This window comes from Bradysia coprophila, unplaced genomic scaffold (genome assembly GCF_014529535.1).
Source record: "Bradysia coprophila strain Holo2 unplaced genomic scaffold, BU_Bcop_v1 contig_94, whole genome shotgun sequence".
NCBI classification, from domain to species: domain Eukaryota; kingdom Metazoa; phylum Arthropoda; class Insecta; order Diptera; family Sciaridae; genus Bradysia; species Bradysia coprophila.
The window spans coordinates 3,666,834-3,689,152 of record NW_023504022.1 but is presented as its reverse complement, the minus strand read 5'-3'; the positions used below and the strand labels follow the sequence as shown (position 1 = coordinate 3,689,152).

Genomic DNA, 22,319 nt, shown 5'->3' with positions numbered 1-22,319 from the left:
TTCACGCCCAGTAATCAAATGGTTTGAAGGTTATCTGAAGGAGCGTAGTCAACAAACCAGAGTGAACGGCTACACTTCGAGTAAAATGCAAAATGACCTTGGAGTACCACAAGGATCGGTTCTGGGAGCCATTTTGTTTATTTTATACATCAACGATATGCCATCACAGCGACGCAGTGCCTTTATAAACTTGTTCGCAGACGACACTCTAATCTACATTCATGGCAAGAATTTGGATGTGATGCGTGATCAGATGAACAGTGAATTACAAAGAATAAATCAGTGGTTACGACTGAATAAACTTAAGCTCAACGTCAGCAAGACGAAAATGATGTTGATCAGAGGATCATCGACACGTACAGCTATGAACTCAATCATGGTGGATGATGAAGTGGTTCAAGAATTCAAATATCTGGGAGTGATCATAGACAACAGACTTACATTCAAGGCTAATGTCGATTATGTGTGCAAAAAAGTGTCGAAGAAGGTGGGAGTACTGTCACGGCTGGCTAAGTATATCACCATGGGTGCCAGAATCAGTATTTACAAATCAATAATCGCCCCACATTTCGATTATTGTGCAACGATACTTTACCTTTGTGACGAGACATCATTCAACCGGATGCAAGTGCTTCAAAACCGTGCAATGAGATATATCTTAATGTGCAAAAAATCTGACACCTACACGGACGATGCTTGATTCACTGAACCTGTTGATTGTAAAGCAAAGAGTGCACGAAACGACATTGAAACTCATCCACAAGCTCAAATTTGGTGTCCTACCCAATTATCTGTGCAATATGGTTACATTCAACAGCGATATCCATCACTTCGCAACGAGGTCAAACCGCAACTTCTGGTTCACTTGCAAAAGGAGCGCGAAGGCACGTAATGATTATCTTATCTTATCTTATTTGTGTTTTCCCTCTTTTGTTTAACTGTTTTCTTAGTTTTTTGATTTATTGATTTAATTGTTGTTTTTTTCGCTTTAATTTTTATGAAATTAATTGTTTTATGCTGGATTAAGCATTTAGTTGATTGACAACAATATTTATTAGATGTAAATGGAAACACGTACAGGCCTTGAATGTTCTCAGAGGAAAGATTGCCTAAATTTACATAAACTGCTGACTCTTCTCAGTGATGGTCAAACTGCCACAAACAAATCTATTTTTTATTGAAAACTATTGAAAGCTAACACATTTCTGATGGTTGATTATTGTCGTCTTACATTTTTCAATCAAAAGGATTTTAGTAAAACGATATCAGCAAAAACAGAATACTTAAAAACGCCTTAATGTAGGCTTTTCAACACATCATCCATTCCTCTTAACAATGGATTATGGTGAAGCTATTTACAGTTCCGGTGGCACTTTGAAGAATTGGGAGTTTTAAGGAGTTTTGCAGAAGAGTTACTGACACACTTAAGAAGAGTTGCTTGCGAAAAAGAGGTGCAAATCATTGGAAATCATTGAATGGAAATGTCCGACTTGTTCGGACTTCGCTGACAGAAAAATAAACAGCGGCCACAGGTAATGTACGTCCCCAGGTAATGCATTTTCATAACATTATCTGTGACAGGTAATCTTTTATAAAATTAGCTGTGACTGGTAATGTAAAAGCTTAACTTCAACAGTTAATTTGCAAATAAACGAGCCATCAGAACAGTCGGAGCGTTTGCTGCGACTGAGCCCCGTACAAACCCGTATATCTATTGCGTACGTGACCCTAGTGCGTCTGTGTCACCCTACTTTGACCGTAAGCCTATGCGCCGGTTAAAGTAGTTAAAGTAAAATTATTATGTAATGTGTACATCTTAGAAATTGCGCATAGCGCAATTACGAAGCCCCGTACGACGTTCCTTTCAAATAAAACAAAAATTTCAAATAGCCCTAAAATTTTAATTTATTGAGTATAAATACACATAGGCCTAGTATCGGCCTCAGTCCGAGGATCCAAATTTATTTTTTTTTCAACTACATTCTATTCGGCCTTTGATTACCTTCCAAATGAAACAAAAAATACGAAAAACGGATGAAATTTGCTCGAGTTATATGTAAAATACACATAGGGCCCTAGTAGCGGCCTTAGTCCAAGGACCCAAATTTAATTTTTTTTCAACAACATTCTATTCGGTGTTCGATTATCTTTCAAATGAAACAAAAATTACGAAAAACGGATGAAATTTACTCGAGTTGTATGTAAAATACGCATAGGGCCCTAGTAGCGGTCTTAGTCCGAGGACCCAAATTTAATTTTTTTTTCAACAACATTCTATTCGGCCTCTGATTACCTTCCAAATGACACAAAAATTACGAAAAACGAATGAAATTTACTCGAAATGTAAAATACACATAGGGCCCTAGTAGTGGCCTTAGTCCAAGGACCCAAATTTAATTTTTTTTCAACAACTTTCTATTTGGCATTCGATTACCTTCCAAATGAAACAAAAATTACGAAAAACGGATTAAATTTACTTGAGTTCTATGTAAAATACACATAGGGCCCTAGTAGCTTTTCACTTCTAAGGCCCTAACTCACGGTCCACTCACCCGATTTTAAAAATCTTTTTTTTTCCTGGATTGGTATTGACAATACCTATCATTTGCCGTGTCATTTACATTTCCATCGTTTATTTTGCCATAAATATCACCTTAGACCTTAAATCACTTAGTTGGCCCTAACTCACGAAGGGCAGACCCGAATATGCCCATCTTCGAACTTAGCCTCACTATTTTGACTATCTTTGATTTGATTTACTCAAGATATCGACATGACGGACAGACGGACAGACGGACAGACGGACAGACGGACAGACGGACAGAAGGACAGAAGGACAGAAGGACAGACGGACAGACAAAATTTTTATTGCGGATTCGTCATCTATGAACATAGGCAAACACTTTGTCCTTACCGTCTGCTTCGAATTCCATCAATTACACACGGCATCGTAATCCTATAAGCCCCTTCGTACTTCGTACGGGGCTAAAAAGAAAGTTGTACGCGCTGGATTCGATCCGGGGACCCTCAGATCATGAGTCTAGTGCGTTGTCACTGAGCCATTCAGTACATAACGTTTCATAGTTTTCTTGTGCATATAAGCTAAAACATTACCAGTCACAGCTAATATAGGTTACCCACCACAGATAATGTACATTACCTACCACAGCTAACATTTGACGGATACATTATCTGTCACAGGTAATGCTTCACAGATAGCCTACTTACAGGAAGCTTTGGGGCACGTTACCAGTCACAGATAATTTATTTTTACAACATTACCTGTGGCAGCTAACTTTTCGTAACATTACCATCTGCAGGTAATCTTTTTGAAAAGATTATCTGTCACAGGTAATGTGAAAAGATATTTTTTGTCAGTGTTGTCCCTGGGAGTTGCAAGAATCGTTAATAATTTGTACAGTGGCTCATAAAATAACTCCGAAAAAGGGCTTTTCGTCTTAAAAAATGCAGAATTAACACGTTTATACTATCCAGTTTATTCATATTGTACATTTACTTGACAGATGAATCTTCGAAAGTTCAATTTTCATTTTTTTCAAAGGTGTACCCATCGTTAACTATATTATTAATTAACTATGTTCCCGCAACTCCCTCAGTTACGTAAATTAAGCAGATAGTTATTTTCGCGTCAAGAAGTATAATTAAGCGATAGAAATTACATTTTGCCCAATACGAAGTGAAGTATTACTTTTCGAGTTTGAGGAAATTTATCGATATGTTTCTTACTTAGGGTATGGAAATGGAAATACGATTATCTTTTCTTCTCATTTTGACGTTTACCAAACATCGAACTCATCCTTTTCCTCCATTCCGTACTCTTACGACATAAAGGAGCCTTAACTCAAACTTTTCTTCTGTTATACATACTGTCAAACAGAAGAACCAAAGAAAAATTGGAATAAATTGCATTAACTGGAATAGCTGATTGTTTCGATCAAAAATAGGTGTTCTGTCTCGATCCACACAGGGTAGGTCGGGTAGGTGTACCAATCTTCGGCCAAGAATAAGTCCTCGGACACCTATTACTCTTTCATTAATAAGCTTTTTTTTATGAATTGGAGAACAATTTGTGTCTGTCGAGTCAATCTTGTCCGAGGATTGGTTTGATTGCCCTATTTCCTGAAAAAATGCCTGATTTTTATATATTTTTTTTGCGTTTATCTTCATTGTGTTCACAAATTGAAAAAGGTGAAATCGTGCGGTTTGTCTTGGTTGAAAAATGGCTATAGAATTCTCTCTCGAAAATCATAAAAGGAAAATTCGAAAATTGTTCGAACACATAAATGAAACGTATAGAGGTCGGTCAAGTTCAATTTTACCAATTCGAAAACCGGCGAGAAACTAATTGCCAAATTTGAAAGTGATTATTGAATGAAATGAGCATGAAATGATTGGGAGTAAATTCAAATTACGAACATAGCGCAATCATTAAATTATATTTTGATTTGTCTACCTTGTAACACCCGAACGGCTACTGAGAGATAACTATACGGTAGATACCATCCTGATACATATTCTTTCCAAGTTCGGAACTTGTTGATATAAAGGTACTTAAGTTAGATGTCCACAAGCAGTGTTCGTTCAGCATGCACCTGAAACTATCGGTACGGTCAATGAAAAGAGCCAAAGTTTTTTTTTTTTTAAATTAGTCAAGGGCCAATCTTCCTCTTCACTACCACGACAGTACTGGAAACAGGTGACCATTCCATGAACGGTTATCGATCGGCTCATGATATTATCCATGTCCAGTCGTTAAAAAACCACCAATTAGTCTTAATTTTGTGAAGCCCCGTGCCACCACAAAAATCAAATCATTTCAAACTGGAACTACAAGACTATTAGGTGCAGTCCAATAGTTGTTTGTTCAACGAGGGAAGAAAAGTTGGATATTGAATTTCGAGGGTGTTGCTTCAAGCGACTTGCTTGTGGCCAGCCAAAGCGTAGCGAAAAAATGGAGTTTCCAACTTTTTCCTGAGGTAAACACAACTTTTTCAAAACAAAGCGGAGGGAAAAAAAAGACTTTTTTCTCGCTGGTTTTGTGAAAAAATGTTTGAGTTCCACAACTACAAACGTTTCTGCTCATCCTTTCTATTCGTGTGACGATCATTATATTCCACACTTACATTTTTGCATGGACAACACAAAAAAGGTGATTGATGGCTAATCACTTCTTCATTCATAGATCTGGTAGCTTAGTTTAAACTTCAGGAAACTATTGTTTTCCGTTGGGTCGAAAGTGGCTTCTAATTTAGACCCCTCGGTATGAAAAGTAAATTGACTTTAACCTAAAAAGTAGATTATTGTACCAGAGAAGTAATTTGACATCTCGTATCCAGATGTCAGGCCGATCCTTTTACTCACAGAGAGATGCTAACGGCTGGGACGCCGTTTCGACGGATAGAGGGAATTTGTCAAAATGTCAAAAATGGCTGACTTTTTCCAAAATTGGTCGGTTGTTTACAAAATAATTAATTTTTGACTACAATGATTCGAGAAGCAGAATATGGAAATACGTTTGCATCGGTGTCAAAATTAACGTAAAGGGTTTTATTTGCAAGGTACTTTCGTATTATCTGAGATATACGCGTTCAAAAATTGGTCTCTAAAATTGCTTTTTTCAATTCGGAAATAGTGTACGAATACTGGATCTGATTTATAAATAAATGGACTTACGTTCATTCTGATCCCACAAGGATCATGTTAGCAATTTATTTCATTAAAATTGGTGATGCTGGAAGTATAAAAAAAAATCTGTGGTTATGTCTTTTTCAATTTGACAGCTGGTCGCATACGGTTCAAATTTTTTCAGAAATGATGGACAAATTCCCTCTATCCGTTGAAACGGCGTCCCAGCCGTCATATTAGCATCTCTCTGTTTACTCACCGTGATACGAAATATCAAATTATTTCCAGTATTGCTAATAAAAATGAAATGAACTCGTTTTCGCCTCGGATCAACAAAATACACGGGAAACCTATACTTTTATGAAAAAGACTATTACTCACGTTAAGTTGCGAAAATTGTTTTTAAATGTATTTTAATCAATACATTAAAGGGAAAATCAATGAGTGGTATGGTAAGAGCTCTTTCGTTCACTTTCGCATCGTACAAGTCTATCTTCGACTGATGGCGTTATGGGTAAATTTCCATTCGATCAATCAAAAATACAAATTGAATTAGAAAATTAGATTCACAAAAAGTGGTCTAAATGCCGTCATGTATGTATATAATTCATGCGGACGAGCACATGTCATGATGTACTGTACCTAGTTTTTTTAAAAAACTACTTTTTTTTCCGGAAACGTTATTGTATGTGACAATGAATTGTTTGTGTGTGGCTAACTTGAAAAAAACAATTTTGATTAAACATCCATAATCACCAAAACTAATCTCTGTACTCTGTGGATGAAAATATAAATGTCGTGACAATGTTATTCATCGATTCAATCAGCTCGGAACATTTCATGAAAAATTAATTTAACAAAAAAAGCTATCGCGTTCATTACAATCAAAATTCTCGCAATGAATTTAGCGATCTCTAACATCGCCTTGTTCTTGTTAATAAGCGTTGAAGTCGCATTTTGCGCATCTTTAAAAGATGTCGAGCGAAAGTTAGTTAAAAGAGATCTAGATATAATTCCTGCAGTCATGGGCGGAGCTGTCGACATGACTCTGGATCTGTTGGACAAATTTGGAAAGGGATACGGCGTTCGTGGCAGTTCGAAGTTTGGTAAGTGACCAAAATCATGAATATATTCGACGACTATGCATCTGGGTGTTTCAACAAAATTCTGCAGATGCCTTTGGACTTCATGACGAAAAGAAATTTGAAGTGGGTGCGAGCGACGCGGGAATACCTCAAGAAAGGGAAAAACGGTCTCCCGTTCCATGTGGTAGAAGAAACGGAACGGAAACAGTCAATGGAACTACCTCGAACGTTAATAGACGAAATGCCAACAATCCTGACGTCGAAACTCTAGCTCGTCGTAAGAGATCTGCTCAATCGGATGGAAATGTACCAAATGGCTCTCCACCAAATGGTCCTCCACCAAATGGTCCTCCACCAAATGGTCCTCCACCAAATGGTCCTCCACCAAATGGTCCTCCACCAAATGGTCCTCCACCGAATGGTCCTCCACCAAATGGACAACATGGTCCACCTCCACAACGTCCTGGCGAAGGTGCATCACAGACCGGCAGTCAGTCAAGTACTCAAATTGAAGGTAAAGTAAATGTACAGGAAATTTGTGGGTCTGTAAGATGAACGAGTTCATCAACGACCACGCGTCTTAGAGTCCAATATTTTTCCTGACTGCAAACATTTCGTTTTCTGTAGAACCAATCAACTTGGTACGCGAAAAGAGAACTCCATGCAACAATGTGACTGCCGATGCACGATCCAAACGTTCCGTTCCTCCGAATCAGGAAGATCAACAGCTGTTGCTGTTGCCACAGGAAACTGTTGTCCGCGAGAAAAGGACTCCATGCAACAATGCAACCAATTTGCGATCCAAGCGTTCTGCTCCACAAAAACCGAATGTGGATGACGAACCATTGTTGCCACAGGAATCTGTGATACGTGAAAAGAGAACTCCATGCAATAATGCAACTGCTCCGCGATCGAAACGGTCTCCGCAACGGCCGAACGGTGATTTTCCACCACAGCAGAATGAGCCAAGGCATCAATTGGAGAGAGACAACAAAAATGAAGACAATACTCATGGCCAAAACTTGCAAAACGACAATAGGAACATGAATGGGTACGGAGGTACTAAAGATAATCGAAACTATCGAATGATTCGTTCAGCAAAACCGTGCAATGGACAAAATGGTCAAAATGGTCAGCCAATTGGTGCCCCGACTAATACGTTTCCACAACTTCCGCAGACACAGCAGCCACAGCAACCGAATGGCGTAAATATTGGTGACTTACAGCGTGATCAAAACCAGCGTGTAACACGTAGTGTTACTGATCCCGATAAGGTCGTACCGTCGAGTGACATCGACGATAAAAACTTATTTGAACGGGTTGTACAAGTTACGAAAGAAGTGTTTTCTCGTGTTGCACGATGGATTGCCGACATGGACAAGGAAATGACTGACTTGAAAATGTCTTCAGAGAAACCCAAATTGTAGGAGACATCTAGATGAAGACAAGAACCAGCCGAGGAACGTAGCTGAACATTGCGTACAACTCAAATTAAAATTCATTTACAAAAATGCCTTCGTTTATTGTTACTTCGTATTACGTCCACTGATGGACACCGGCTCATAGTTATCGAGTTCGTCATCATCATCGCCGTTAGCTATGCTAAATTTCGAGTACCGGTTGTCCTTGAATTTCTCTTTTTTCAATTGAAAATGGCCGTTCGCTTCCAATTGATTGATAATCATATTGACCTTACCACCTCGCTTTCCGTCGAGACGATTTTCCGCAGAAGAATCACATGACATTGGAATGTCACTTAAGGCACCGTTATCCGTTTCCATCTTCAATTTTCCGCTGCTTCCCATATTCCTTCCACTCAACCGGTTGAGAAACCAGTTTCGTTTCGAAAATTTTGGCATTTCGCTGGCATCCACTTTCGATTTTTTCTTCGGCTTTTCCTTACACTTTTCGTCGTCCATGCTTGATGGCTTTGTTGCCGGTTTCGGACTCAGCATTTGCATCGTCAATTGAGTCTTCACTTGCTGTATCTTATTTTGATGATCCAAATCTGGAACAGTTGGCTTTGGTGGACTCTTCGGTATATCATACGCCACCGATCCAGTACTGCATTCGATTTTACATTTCGTACCACTTTTGACTGGCAGCGCTGGTGCTGCCGGCAACTGTGTCCAGTTATCAAACTGGAAACTTTGATAGAATTGCGTGCTAAGCATTTCCGATGGTTCTTCGTATATCCCTTCACTTCGGTCGGATAGTCGCGGAATCGGGTCAGTTTCGACGGATGCTGGTGGTGATGGTAACTTTCTTGCGACTGAGTTCAATCTTCGTCTAATCAGAGACGACTTTGCTGCTTCAGTTATTGCCTGAAGCCATTCCTCGTAATCGCTTGCCGATGCTGCTTGCAGTAAGTATTTCTTCGGCGATCGACTGTTGTCGGTTTTGTATTCGTTCGAAATTAATTGGAATTGTTCGCGTTTGCGGAACAGATCGCTGTTGCACAGGTCATAGTTTTGCAAATTCAAACAAATCGTCGGTTTCAAATCACAACTGGTACTGTACATCAGAAGCCAGCCGTCTAAGAGGCCGGAATAAAATTTTATCCGCGACTGATTGAATATGTAGGTCTTGTCTTTGATTCGCAGCAAATAGCCGACTTTCGGGGACTTTTTAATCAGCAAATGAGCAGCCGGAAGCCCACTAAACGGACACTCAGCATTTGTTTCGAAATCGGTGACTTTCGGTCCAGTAACTGCCTGTTCGTTGCACTCAATTTCCAGCACATCGTTCGAATACAATTCGTCTTGAGACGCTTTTACGGGCGATGTCACATCAACATATTCACATGGTGGATCTAAATGGGAAAAGCATCATCAGTACGTGTCATAGTTCGGATGGAGCCACTTAAAGCTATCATTCCTTACCAATCTTGTTGTTTCCGTTCATTTCCAAGTATGCCTGCTCCAACTTAGTATCATGTTCTGTTTCGTAGATATTCAGTATGTCCTTGCACCGGTTAATCAATTCTGTCGCTATCGCAGTTGATGACTCGTTTTGTTCGATGGTCTGATTGGTCAGGTAAATGTAGATGTCTGAAACACAGAGTTCTATTATGAGAATTGGGTACTTTATGTAGGGCCGGCCTGGCAAGCCCGATTGCTCCTTTGATTTTTTTGGGTAAAACTCCTATATTGGCACCTTTCAGCGATCTACAAACTTTGTTTAGTCATCCCTTCCCTTACTTTATGTAACTTGGACAACAGGAATTTGTTAGATTGAAATTTTAAAACCTAGCACGTATCAGTCATTTGTTATCGATAACGACGACAAAAATATTGGTCCTTTACATAGTAAAATACATGTTCAACAAATTGAAGTACAAGATTTGAAATCAACAGATTAAAAATACTTTGATCAATGGAAGTAATAGACCCGACAACAATACTGGTCATATGCTTGCCGTCTACAACAGGTTAATAGACGCAAGACATTTTCGATATTGTCGGTTAATCAACCCAGATTCCGAACAACCATAAATACTTTCACTGCAAAAACATTGGGATGCGGCAACTTTCAAAAGGATTACAACATGAATGAAGATGAAGATGATTGATTGAAGATGAAGCTAGAATTCTAGCCGACCGGAAACAGGCGCTTGGATAATCCAAGTTGGATTCATGTACTCCTGTCTAGGTCGATTAGCACTTTAATGTAGAACACCGTCTTCAGAATAGTCGAAGGGAAAGAATTGGCTCGCATTTTCGGTTCTTAAGTTGACAAAAAGTGACGCCTTGTTTCGCACGTTATGCTGAGTTAAATGTGACTATCTAGAGAGAAGATGGGAATAGCGTTAAGACAGTTGCCCAAAAAAGACTTTTAGTAAAAGTTAGGAAACGACATCGGGAATACGAAGTCATGATATTACAACACTAGTTAACAAATAGTATGTTGTGTTACAATTATTGTAATGTTGATTGAGTCCTGGGTCGTGTGCTGAAAAAATCTCATTACAATATGTGTAACACATCATGCTTTGTGCCAACCGAGAATTGAAGTAGACAAATGTCCAAAAAATCATAATTTTCATTGTAAACAATCACTCTTCAAATTTGATCGATCACATTGCTCCGCATTTTCTAAAACGAATGCTGTAATAACTCATACAAATTCCATAACAACACTGCTTTGAGTGTTGAAATATCCCATCAAACTGGTGTTAAAATTTTCGACTTTTCAATCGGTTATCGGCACAATAGTATGTTGTGTTACAAGTATTGTAATGTTGATTTTTTCAGCACTAGACCCAAGTTTGGTCGTGTGCTGAAAAAATCTCATTACAATACTTGTAACACAACATGCTTTGTGCCAACCGAGAATTGAAATAGACAAATGCACAAAAATTCAGAATTTTCATTGTAAACAATCACTCTTCGAATTTGATCGATCACGTTGCTTTGCATTTTTTTTAAACGAATGCTGTAATAACTCATACGAATTTCATTTCAACACTGGTTTGAGTGTTGTAATAAGCCATGAAAACGGGTGTTGTAATTTTGGACATTTCAATCTAGTTATCGATATTGAAATCCGTCGTATTTCAATTCTCGGTGGCACAAATTCCATATCAACACTGCTTTGAGTGTTGTAATATCACATCAAACGGGTGCTGAAATAAGTCACTTTACAACACTAAAATGAGTGCTGAAAAGAGTCGTATTTCAATTCTCGGTGGCACAAAATACTATTTCATACGTAGCGTGGCGTGAATATTTCTTATTCACGAAACAACACATCAATTCACCATATTTCAAAACCTCAACAAAAGGTGAGAAAATAAACATTTGCTCACCTGAACTGTCATGAGAGAGAACGTCAACAAAACACCATATTCTCACCACATTTGAGTGCAGAAAATAAAGTTAATCACGCCGCACGAATGAAATAGTTATTTGTTCAACGAGTAACCCAAACTTGGAAATTGCATTTCATTTGTTGTTGTCACAGCAAAGGCTTCGGAAGTTTCAGTGAAGGGGAGAGAATGACTATTTTCTTGCCGGCGTGAAAAACATTATGCTCAACAGAACATCAACGTGGAACATTATGTTAAACGTAGATCATGTTAAAGGTTAAGAATTAATATCGAAGAATATCGAACTCAAATGTGTCTCGACCTGAACTGTTAACCTATGTGCTGAGTGTATCGATTAAATGGCAAGTGTGCATGGTAGCTTAATGGGCTAATCAACCCGCTGAGGAACCAGTTACAGACGGTAAGCAAATGTCAAGTATTATTGTATTGTCTACTACTTCCATCGATCAAAGTATTTTTAATCTGTTGATTTCAAATCTTGTACTTCAATTTTTTAACATGCATTTTACTATTATAAATAGTATAGAATTCTAGGGAATTCATATTTTTACAAAATGTAAGGTAAAGGCTGATTGTTCAATCCTGAGGAACTCATCGTTTTACAAAATGTAACGTAAAGGTAGTTTGTTCGATCTTAGGGAATTCGTCCTTTTACGAAATTTACCGTAAAGGCGGATTGTTTGATCCTGAGGAATTCATCCTTTTACGAAATGTAACGTAAAGGTATCGAACAATCCCTAAGATCGATGAAGCTACCTTTACGTTAAATTTCGTAAAAGGAATAATTCCTCAGGATTAAATTTCGTAGAAAGATGAATTCCCTAGTATTCTACAAAACTCATTTGCGTTATATTTCGTAAAGGTATTAATTCCCTAGTATCGAACTACCCGTCTTTACGTTACATTTCGTAAAAGCATTTATTCCTTAGGATCGAACAATCCGCCTCTACGTTAAATTTCGTAAAAGGACGGGTTCCCTAAGATCGACCAAACTACCTTGACGTTATATTTCGTAAAATGATTTATTCCTTAGGATCGAACGTTAAATTTCGTAAAAGGACGAATTCCCTAAGATCGAACAAACTACCTTTACGTTACATTTTGTAAAAAGATGGATTCCCTAGTATTGTGTAAAGTTTACTTTTCAAAATATTCGGATTTTTTATTCAGATTTAAATTTTTCCGGGTGCCAATAGTCTTTTTATAATACTGTGGCTAATGGCACCGGATGCGATTAGCATTAGCATAATAAAGACTATATTCGTTATAAATATGGTCCACAGAGCTTGACATTATTTTTGTCGTTGTTATCGATAACAGATGAATATAGCCGTAGGTTAACACAGAACAGAAATACAACTTGCGAACATCAAAATGCCGGGACTGTTGAATTACATAACAGAGAATAGGGGAAATCCACCAACAACAACGAAATTTTCAAAAGAAATGTAATAATTTCGGTGCATCATTAAGAACATGGTTTTTCAGTGGTCATACACACAAAAACTGTTCATATAAATAAATGAATTGACATTTTGACCTGATGCGGTCGAGACAGATTAATTTAAAATGAATCATTTTTCGGATATGTATACATCACACTGAAACTATGATTGATTTCTCACAAAGATAGACCGTACCATTAATTGAAGAAATGGAAATTTGAAACTGTTGAAGGTATAAGAGTGCATTGAAGCGTTTTCTCACAGCATAATGTCGTGAATAGAAACCTTGCCAAGTAGCATCTGGTACCTACCTTCAAGAAATTTCCTTAACTCCGAATAACTGCTGCTCCGATCCAATTTGAACATTCTGAAAATTCTTAAATCCCACTTCTATCGATGAACACGACACTTTTCAAACTTTTCAATAAATTCGTTCCATTTGATTTGAATATTGATTCGAAAGACAAAAATTAAAAAAAAATGTTTCACTTAAAACGTCCCAAGTAAACTCAACATTAATGCAGCGCTATGACGTAAGACAAAGCATCATCTTATTTGAACGAACCGTACGAGAGTAAACCATTGAATGATGCGTAGCATGTTATAAATGGTATACGAACATGCGACTGAGTTATAATTTGTTTTTATTTTGGTTTCGATTTTCCTTGCCTCCCACTGTGCGGTACACACAAGATCTTTGTAATTATTATGATCTTGAATGCAAAACTAATAATTATCCGAAGAGCTGAGAACATTTTACAACTATGGTACGCGATGTGAGTTATATTGATGTTCCTTTTGTATATCATATACGTACGAACGTTAAAGAGAAGAAAGAAAAATTGTTTCGAGTGCATGAAGAAGAGCGCATTGTTTCTGTTTCATTTGCATAAAAATTCGGATTTTCTTTTTCTGCTTTAGTTAAGGGTTATGCTTGTTATTTCTTAATAATTTTGCAGGCATTTGAACTCGATAAGTTTGAGTTTTTTTTTAATTCTAAGGATAGGGTGCTGTTTGCCCCATCTATTAGAAAAAGTGAAGGTATTGTTGGCGTTTAATGAAAAAACACATTCCCCCCCCCCCTTTTTATAACAGTTTTATTGTTCAAACTACTATTACTTCATTTTATCGAAGATTTTCAGAGATTGATTTCAGAAATCTTTTACTTCATTTGTTTTGAACATGCTTTTTCCTATATAAAATCTCACTAGTCAGAGCTAGTCGTTTATTATTGCTGTCGTTGTCTATAAGAGATGACAGCCGTCTGTAACAGGATAATTACTTACTTGACTCGTCACTTTCAGGCACACTATGAAAATCTATGGAAAGACGTCGTTTTTATCACATTTCTCGAACAGATCCACGAAAAAGATTTTGCGCAAAAACAAAAATGTTTTGGCGATTTTCCGTTGAGAAATCCCATCTTCACGAACTTCGCAAAATAAAGTTGTTCAGCCCCATCGTTCTAGCATAAGATAAATTCAAAGATTTGACACTGAAGCTGTGACCTGGATCTTGTTGTAGATTTTGCATAGACGCTTCTAATGACACCACACACAAGATAATAAATTCGCAAAATTGACCAACCTAATAGTCAAAATTTACAGGATGCTAGGGAAATGTCAATCAAATTTCAGTAGAAACTAGGGATGTATGTTTCTACGGTTGTACCACTGACAGTGTTGTTTGTATTGGTGTACCAGCTGAAAATCAGCTGAAACAAATTCTTGCTGAAATTTGATACTCCTATTCCTTTCCTATTCAAGACATATATGGAAATGCTGTTTGGAAACTAAAGCTCAAATCTAATAGATTTTTGTATAATTCTTGTACATTTTTAGTACAGTCAGCAACTTTGAAATTTCGTTTCAGCTATTTTTCAACTGATCCTCACATACAAACAAATGTGCTAATACTTGCTTACACTGGTGAACAATGTGCACGCATGCGCGTGGTAGTGGTACAACCGTTTAAAATCCTTAAAACATATTTGTTTGTATGAGTTAATCAGCTGAAACGAAATGCTTCACTTATTTCAAAGACTGTACATTTGATCATAAAATTCAAGGTTCTGAGTTGAGCACAAAGGCTGTGGCATCAAAGATTTTCTTTGACGCCAACTAGGTCTGTGACGAATTCAACTTAACAAAAAAAAAAGTTGACTTTTGACACAATATGTAATGACCCGCCTTCGTGAGTGCGTCTTACCCAAAGTATGTAGATATAGTGTGGAGGTAATGACATTCAGACGAGCGGCCTAGCACGCAAATTCGATGCTAATGACACCTTTTTTTAAATGATTGACCTGTTTTTCACAGAATATTTTCGCTATCTCCGTTTCTTGTTTTGAACAAAGGGAAACGATGGCGTTTGTATCGAACTTTTGTGTCACCGAACATCTGGTTCGGTTATATATGACATTACCTTGATCTTAACTTGTTCTTTCACAACGTTGATAAAATTGCTAATAGGTCTGCTCCAAGGTTATTTGAGCTGTCAAAGCGTCATCCAAAAAAATATTGTTGAGAAATTGTTCGCAAAAGCAATGAGTTTATGGCTCTGTGGATGCTCTCGTTTGTTTTCGGCTTTTATTTTTTTTGTGAACCAACTTAACTGTTATTACATTTCGAGTCCCTCCTCATGTTTTATTTAGTCATGTCTCGATCGGATGGTCCGCTAGTGGGCGAATGTGGTTATAGTAGATAATAAAATGGCGATCGTTCTGTCAATATCATTTATTTACATTTTCATTTATTTACACGGAAATAAGACATAAAAAAATTCATACAAAAAGAACTACACTCACTCATACACTAAGTTTGTTTTCTTCTTTTTTCTTTAATTATTTTCTTTAAATTTAACACTTAATTGGTTTTCTTAATAACAAATGGTGTGAGTATTTCTTTACTCTCGACTATGCTTTGTTTATACGACGGTTTTCCATTTTATTCCAATTTTTTTTTAAATTTATTTTTTATTTCAAATTTTCTTGTTTTTTTTTTGTTTAGTACTACACCCAGTGTCGGAACGACATATCAATTCTATTACATTTACAAAAAAAAAAGTTTGTTCGAGTTTATTGCACTTGTGGGGTGTCCGGAGGAAAATGTGTAATTGTGGAAGGGAGGGCAGTATTATGTACGTTTCAGTTATTCGAAACATTTGTTTTTAAATCTATTTCTCGCGGGGCGATCAATTCTATTAAAATGTGAAAATGGTTTCGTCCACGTTTTTTGTTGTAAAATTGAGCACCGATGCCATTTCCGGAAAGAGTTTGCTTTTTCTCTTCCTGTTAAATCGTCCAACGTTCGACATCTAGGATTATAGTCTCGGGAACAAATATTGTTGTGAGGAGTCAACATTGATATGATTATTGGAATTAAGAAACAAAAACGAAACGTTTTCCGTTTTAATATCAACATTTTCGTGTATAAAATGGTAGTGTGAGTGATGTGGAGTGAGATGTTTAATTAGAATTTTATAATTTTACTTAATTTATTTATTAATTAAAATTTATATCACGTTTTCTTGTTCTTATCATATCCTGTTTGTATTTTCGCTTAAAATTTCTTTTTCTTTTATTCTTTTCATTCAAATTGCCTTCTTATTCTTTTGTATTTTTGTAAAAATAAAGGATTTTTTCTCAGTATTTGTTTGTCATATTTGCTTTTGGTTAAAACAATTGTCTCGAGTATTTTAAATGGTCCAGCACTCGGGGGTACTCCGATAATGTACTAAATAGTCATTCGACCAACCTCACATACATCTCCAAGAATGACTGCTTTGTACTCATCTGTTATCGACAATAACGTCAAAAACGAGAGAAAAAGTAAAATGTACTTTCAATCAATTCGATCGCATACACGCCTCGGATCATTAAAATGCACACGACTGGCTGATCTCTTCAACGTTTCGTACCCGGGATTGTAGATCATTATTCTATGAGATTCAATTTACGACACATGGTGGAATCGGAGCCAATTTTCGCAATTTTTTTTTCTGCGCCAAATTTCACGAGAGAAAGAGAAAAACTTTGAGATTTAACTCGTTAGGCTCTGCCAAGCGCGGAACCGGGAATCGAAATCCTTGCAGAATTTCTGGCGAATCGTTCTCGATGACCCCAGTCTTACCGCTTGTTAGTATCAATAGTTATTTGTTCAACGAGGAAGGAACAGCTGGAAATTACAACTTTTGAGTGTTGTTTGGGGCTAGAGCGTACCGAGGGACATTAGTTACCCGAGAAAGCGCAACTTTTTTTTTCTCAAAGTAAACGCAACGTTTTTCACAACACAGACATCCGAAGTTTCGGCGGAGGGAAGAAAATGACTATTTTCTCGCCTGTGTTGTGAAAGGTTTTTACATTCTGCCGGTAGAAAATCGTTCTTTTCCTCGAATTTCACGAACTTTCAACTTTAACACGTAAAATCCTGTGCAAAACTTAACAAAAGTGTAAAGTCACGTTCTCGGGAGTGTATTTATTGACCTCGGCTTCGTCTCGGATGAACAAAATTCACACGGAAATTGGATTTTTCAAGTTTTTAACTTTTCTTATGTCAATGACAATGACTATCATCTGAATGACCGACCGACAGAAAGTGGTGCAAAGTGAAATTGTTCTAAGTTTCTTGGAACTCGTTCGGGTCCCTTGTGTCAATCCGTTTTACGTTTTACGAGTTTTTCAGTTATCTGACATGATTGGGAAGGGAAATATTTTTACAAAATTTTCTTTTTCGAAAATCGACCTTTTCAGTACATTTTTGGCGAACGAAGCCAGTTTTTCTAGCAAAAGGGCCTGGGCTAAAATCTGATTTTTCGTTAAAAGCTTTTTCAAGCTTTTGACGAACTGGTTGATTTTCACATCTCGAATCTGTATGACCAAAGTGACTGGACCATAATCGCTCGACTTCGCTAAATTACTTTTGGAATGGAGGAGCAGAGGAGGGATAGAGAGCACAACATTTTTTTTAAATTGTATCTTATACGCTTACAAAAAGCCGATCATAAATGCACAAACAGCGGGATCGTTTATCCGAAAATTGTATGAATCTAAGAGGGATGGTTTGTTCACGAAGGTTTTGTTTTTGTGTTTTTAATCTAAAAATGTCTTAATTGCAGAGATAATTGCAAATTCTTTATAATACTTAATGAGGAGAAAGGCTACGGCTTCACAGCAACAAATAAAATCCATCTACAACTACTTTGCCATCGGTTCCAAATAGCACACAACTGTGTTGTTCTCGTCTAAAATAGCCGACAGATTACGGCTAACGTGTTGTTGTTGTTGTGGCTGCTGTTGGGGCATTGGAAGTTTTGGTGTTATTTTGTCCGGCCCAATCGATGGCTTGCTGTTCAGTTTGTTGAAGTCGTAGCTCGATTTTATTAGTGGTCTGAAAGTAAGGCGAAAGGTGCCGCTTAGTCAGTCATCATAGTGTATAAGAAGGGCGATAGGGGCGAGAAATGAAAGAGAGAAAAAGAAGGGCAAACGGAATCCCGGATACTCACACTGTTGATTGTCTTAAAACGATATCCTCGTTCTGATTGCTTATGTCACGTGTCCTAAAAATATTTTCCTCCATCAGCTCATCGTCGTCACCTCCAGTGTCGCGACCATCTGGATCCGCATTTCGTGCACTCAAGATCTCCTCGTAGACTGGTTCCTCGTTGTAATTACTACCAGCCGCTTGATATTGATTGTAGTAGCCCATTTTCGTCTGGCTCACCGGCATGGGATAGCCTTTATGCCGACTATTGAAATGCGGTTGTCGTCCGTTGTTGAATTCCTCCACCAAATAGCCTTCCATATGCGGTCGATCATCTACCATTTGTCCGCGCTGATTGTATCGACCGCCGTACCGTTGAGCATCAATTCCGTCGCGTTCGTAATCGTCAATTCCTGCTTCATCGACCAGATGGCCCGATGAGGTTGTGTAGTGCATGAGCTTCTTTTTGTACGACGGATAGACAATGTTCATGGTATCCGATTTGCCCAGATCGCCGCTGTTTTTCGGTCGTTTCGCCTTTTCCGTCCAGTAGAAATACTCCTCTTGGTGGGGATGATGGCTCATTTGGGCCGATTTATGGGTGCCGTGCTGTTGCTGTTGCAATTGGGATTGTTGGCGTGGCGACGACGTTACGGACGATTTCGACGAATGTGACTTGAGTTTCTTCATTTTGCGGTCGTAGTAGCTGCTTTTGTCATCAAAACAATTGAAATTTTTATTGACTAGTTCGGTTTGATGATTTGGATGTTGAGCTTGCATCGGCAATTGATGGTGATGATGGTATGGCATGTGGGCGGCTAGTGCGCTGTTGGAATGTTGCACATTCCACTCCTACAAAAAAAAAGTGGAAAGTTTCGTGTTACGCAACGGCTTTGCCAATCGAAACATTTCGCCGTCAACAAACCTGAGGATGATCTGCATTATAAATGAGATGAGTCGAACCAGCCGACGATGTTGGCGATGTTTGACCACCGAAAATAGCGGCTCTCGAACCAATCGTATTAGTTCCGCCACGTTCCACGATAATGTTACTGGAATTGATTCGACCGATGCCGCCGCTATGATACTGGTGGCGTTGTAATGTTCCCACCGAATGATGGTCCGAAACATTTGTCGGTTCGATGGGCGTTGCAGCATTAGCAGCACTACCGCCCAATTGATGCTGAATATTCGGTGATTGGTGTGATGTGATGGGTGATGACTTTGAACATTGCAAGCATTTTGGCAACCAGGTCTGCTGGCTGATATATTTACCATATTCTCGGCGAATCTATTTTTTGTGTGGAAATTTTCTCGTATTAGACCGACCATTCTGTCAAGTTGTCTATCGATCGAGCGACTCACCTTCTCGTTGTTCATGCAATGGAAGGCGAATATGTAGACACCTTGCAATGCATTCAGTATTACAAAGAAATATCCGAATATGTTAGCGTTGGGAGTCTCGAATTTTGCATGGTCCATGTAAATGTAGCCGAATATCCAACACGACACAATAATGACGAGGAATATAAATGAACATCGAAGGTACAACCTGCGGAAGAAACGAGTTACAATTGGAACGGAATGTAGGCGATCGGACAATAAAATGTTCGGTGATTTTGGAATAGAATTTGGCTACTGACTACAAACGATCACAGCATGCAAAAACGTCTACTAAGGAAAGTCTTGAAATGAAACAAAAAATTGCTGGGAGAAAATAGTCAAGTTCTCCCCTCCCTCCGCTGAAAGTTGGAACGCATTTGGTTTTGTAAAGGGTTCACCTTGAAGGAAAAGTTGAAAAGTACATTTTCTCGAACAACACCCTCTCGAAATGCAATTTTCAACTTTAACTCTCATTAAAGATTTGCCCAGAGCGCTGCAGATCCCACATTGTTCGATTTTCTCAGCAGCATTTATATTTCGAGGCAAAAATCGGTATTCAACCTGAGAATCAAATGACAAATCGAGTTTGTTGGTTAAATTGACGGTGATATCGTTACAACATTCAAAGGTAGAACAGATTAAGCTCGAGGTTAAGAGACACCTTCGAAATCAATTGGCATCCAAGTTTGAACGTTCGGTGGATATTTTCCATATGAACGTTTTTAGTAAAAAGAAATTCGCGTCGTCCACTAGAAAGTTTGGTGGATAATGTCTTGGCAGCCAAACTCACAGGTTTCTCAATCTGTTCTATCAGAACCTAGGAATATTCGAGGTCCATTTAGCGACCGTAAATGCGTTCTTTATCATGATATGTTCAAAGTAAATAGAGAACGTCAGATTTTTCGTCAGTAAATGTAAAGACGGTAACACAAACGCTAAACGTAAAATGTATGAATGGTGTACTGTCATCTAAAAAAAAGAATTTTGACTCGACGGATTTTGACCAGACATAATGCCAGTTCGCATGATGTTAGGCCTCCGGTAAAGTAATAAGTTTTTTTGGAAAAAAGTTTTTTTTAACATGCCGACCACCTCGTGTTTTCAAAGACTCATCACTCGGCAGATATTGATCCGATTGAAAAACTAATTACTTTACCGGAGCCCTGATATCTTGCGATACACACTGGCATTAAGTTTGACCAAAATCCGTCAAAATTTAATTATTTTTAGCGGCGAAAAATCTGACGTTCTCTAGTAAGTGAGGAAAGGATTAATGGAGCTGCTGCAACCTAGTTACCGTTTAAAGTACATGGTACCTTACAGAATGCCTTAAATAATGTGGTATCGCGTCATAGAGTCTCATATAATTTTAACTTACGAAGCAAACGAATATTTGGGAACGCTAGCAAAACAGCCGCAAACTGTAAATGCAACGGTAAAGCAAACGGTAGCTCGTTGAATTTAGAGTTAGTGGCCGTTTTGAAAACGTACCCTAATATTATGAAATTCTTCTTTGAAGAAGACAGATCAACGGAGGAGAATTCAATTTTTCCCTTCGTCCTGTAACTTTGATCTTAACTTTAGATCTATGATTGAAATATACCTCAGGAAGTTTTAATTGAAAATGACAAAAAATTATAGAACTTTCCCCAGATCAGCTTTGAGTTATTAGATCCCATGTACGTCCGACAATTGTCTCTCGACAAAACCATCTTTCCTCTTCAAAGGGGTCAAGGATTAAACCAGCATTCCCTACCAACTCATTTTTATTGAATAAAATCTCTTTAAGCAACGCACCCGTGAGTGCGTTGCTATATAAGCCATCACTTTCATTCAGGTGGTAGGAAATTCTGGTGAGGGATTCTTTTGAAAAACAGCCTACCGAAATCGGACGCATTTTCCAGTGGACTTTTTTATATGTGCCTAGAAAGGACTTCGACCCTAAAAGCCAAAACCACTTTCAAAAGAATTCTTCGAAGTTTGTGCGGCTGGTGAAAGGTGATCCAAAACCGAAAACTTGCACTTTTCTTACAAAAATTTCTCCAGTTACGCGAGCCGTATAGGGCCGTGTGGGGTGTCATTAGAAAGGTAATCATATGTACTATTGAGCCGAATATGGACCTATTTGGTTTAAAGTTCATTGACACTGAAAGATGTGCAGTTGAAGTTTTCAACCGAAAAGACTTAAAACTTGCACTGTTCAAACAGAAATTTCTCGAAGTACACAAAATGTACATGGTCGTGTGGGGTGTCATTAGAAAGGTACTTTTGGGCCAAATAGGGACTTATGTGGTTTGGATGCAACTATGATGAAATATGTACACCTAAACACTTCAACTTCTATTTCATCGTAGATGCATCCAAACCACATAAGTCCTTACTATCCAAAAGTACATAAAATTACCTTTCTAATGACACCCCACACGACCATGTACGTTTCGTGTACCTCGAG

General features: G+C 38.0%; 3 protein-coding genes and 1 long non-coding RNA gene across 12 annotated transcripts in view; 1 reads left to right on the top strand and 3 right to left on the bottom strand.

The window, feature by feature from the left end:
- Window positions 1–3,446: 3,446 nt before the first annotated feature.
- Window positions 3,447–4,613, bottom strand: LOC119084998. Its single transcript, XR_005089198.1, has 2 exons — window positions 4,475–4,613; window positions 3,447–4,140 (listed from the first exon to the last, which is right to left on the bottom strand). It is a non-coding gene; the product is annotated as an uncharacterized LOC119084998 (long non-coding RNA).
- A 1,840-nt stretch (window positions 4,614–6,453) lies between these two features.
- LOC119084997 (basic salivary proline-rich protein 2-like) lies at window positions 6,454–8,242 on the top strand. Of its 5 annotated transcripts, none has more exons than XM_037195169.1 (5): window positions 6,454–6,752; window positions 6,820–7,074; window positions 7,174–7,245; window positions 7,359–7,500; window positions 7,612–8,242. In XM_037195169.1, exons 1-5 carry the CDS (start codon window positions 6,545–6,547, stop codon window positions 8,156–8,158), a joined length of 1,224 nt encoding a protein of 407 aa, XP_037051064.1. In that variant the 5' UTR covers window positions 6,454–6,544; the 3' UTR covers window positions 8,159–8,242. The 5 variants fall into 5 exon arrangements, with proteins under 5 accessions (XP_037051064.1, XP_037051063.1, XP_037051062.1 ...); XM_037195168.1 differs by having other exon boundaries at window positions 6,820–7,104; XM_037195167.1 differs by having other exon boundaries at window positions 6,820–7,134.
- On the bottom strand, window positions 8,235–13,637 carry LOC119084996. The gene is made up of 3 exons (XM_037195163.1): window positions 13,316–13,637; window positions 9,614–9,781; window positions 8,235–9,543 (listed from the first exon to the last, which is right to left on the bottom strand). The coding sequence occupies exons 1-3, from the start codon at window positions 13,368–13,370 to the stop codon at window positions 8,258–8,260; spliced, it is 1,509 nt and encodes a 502-aa protein (XP_037051058.1). The 5' UTR covers window positions 13,371–13,637; the 3' UTR covers window positions 8,235–8,257.
- Window positions 13,638–15,824: 2,187 nt separating this feature from the next.
- The window catches only part of LOC119084987 (latrophilin Cirl-like), an 84,957-nt gene continuing 78,462 nt past the window's right edge, over window positions 15,825–22,319 (bottom strand). For all 5 annotated transcript variants that reach the window (XM_037195151.1, XM_037195153.1, XM_037195154.1 and 2 more), the window contains 4 exons: window positions 19,850–20,036; window positions 19,410–19,775; window positions 18,507–19,336; window positions 15,825–18,391 (listed from right to left, as the gene is read on the bottom strand). In XM_037195151.1, the coding sequence (XP_037051046.1) occupies window positions 18,199–18,391; window positions 18,507–19,336; window positions 19,410–19,775; window positions 19,850–20,036 (1,576 nt within the window). In that variant the 3' untranslated portion in view covers window positions 15,825–18,198. The remainder of the gene's footprint in view (window positions 18,392–18,506; window positions 19,337–19,409; window positions 19,776–19,849; window positions 20,037–22,319) is intronic.

Excerpts from the sequence above, each read along its gene's own strand:
- LOC119084997 (XM_037195166.1), top strand. The coding sequence starts at position 6,545 with ATGAATTTAGCGATCTCTAACATCGCCTTGTTCTTGTTAATAAGCGTT. Across the intron at positions 6,753-6,819 it reads TCGTGGCAGTTCGAAGTTTG|ATGCCTTTGGACTTCATGAC; the intron begins GTAAGTGACCAA and ends AAAATTCTGCAG. Across the intron at positions 7,246-7,358 it reads GTCAAGTACTCAAATTGAAG|AACCAATCAACTTGGTACGC; the intron begins GTAAAGTAAATG and ends CGTTTTCTGTAG.
- LOC119084996 (XM_037195163.1), bottom strand. The coding sequence starts at position 13,370 with ATGTTCAAATTGGATCGGAGCAGCAGTTATTCGGAGTTAAGGAAATTT. Across the intron at positions 9,782-13,315 it reads GTTAAGGAAATTTCTTGAAG|ACATCTACATTTACCTGACC; the intron begins GTAGGTACCAGA and ends TCTGTGTTTCAG. Across the intron at positions 9,544-9,613 it reads GAACGGAAACAACAAGATTG|ATCCACCATGTGAATATGTT; the intron begins GTAAGGAATGAT and ends TTTCCCATTTAG.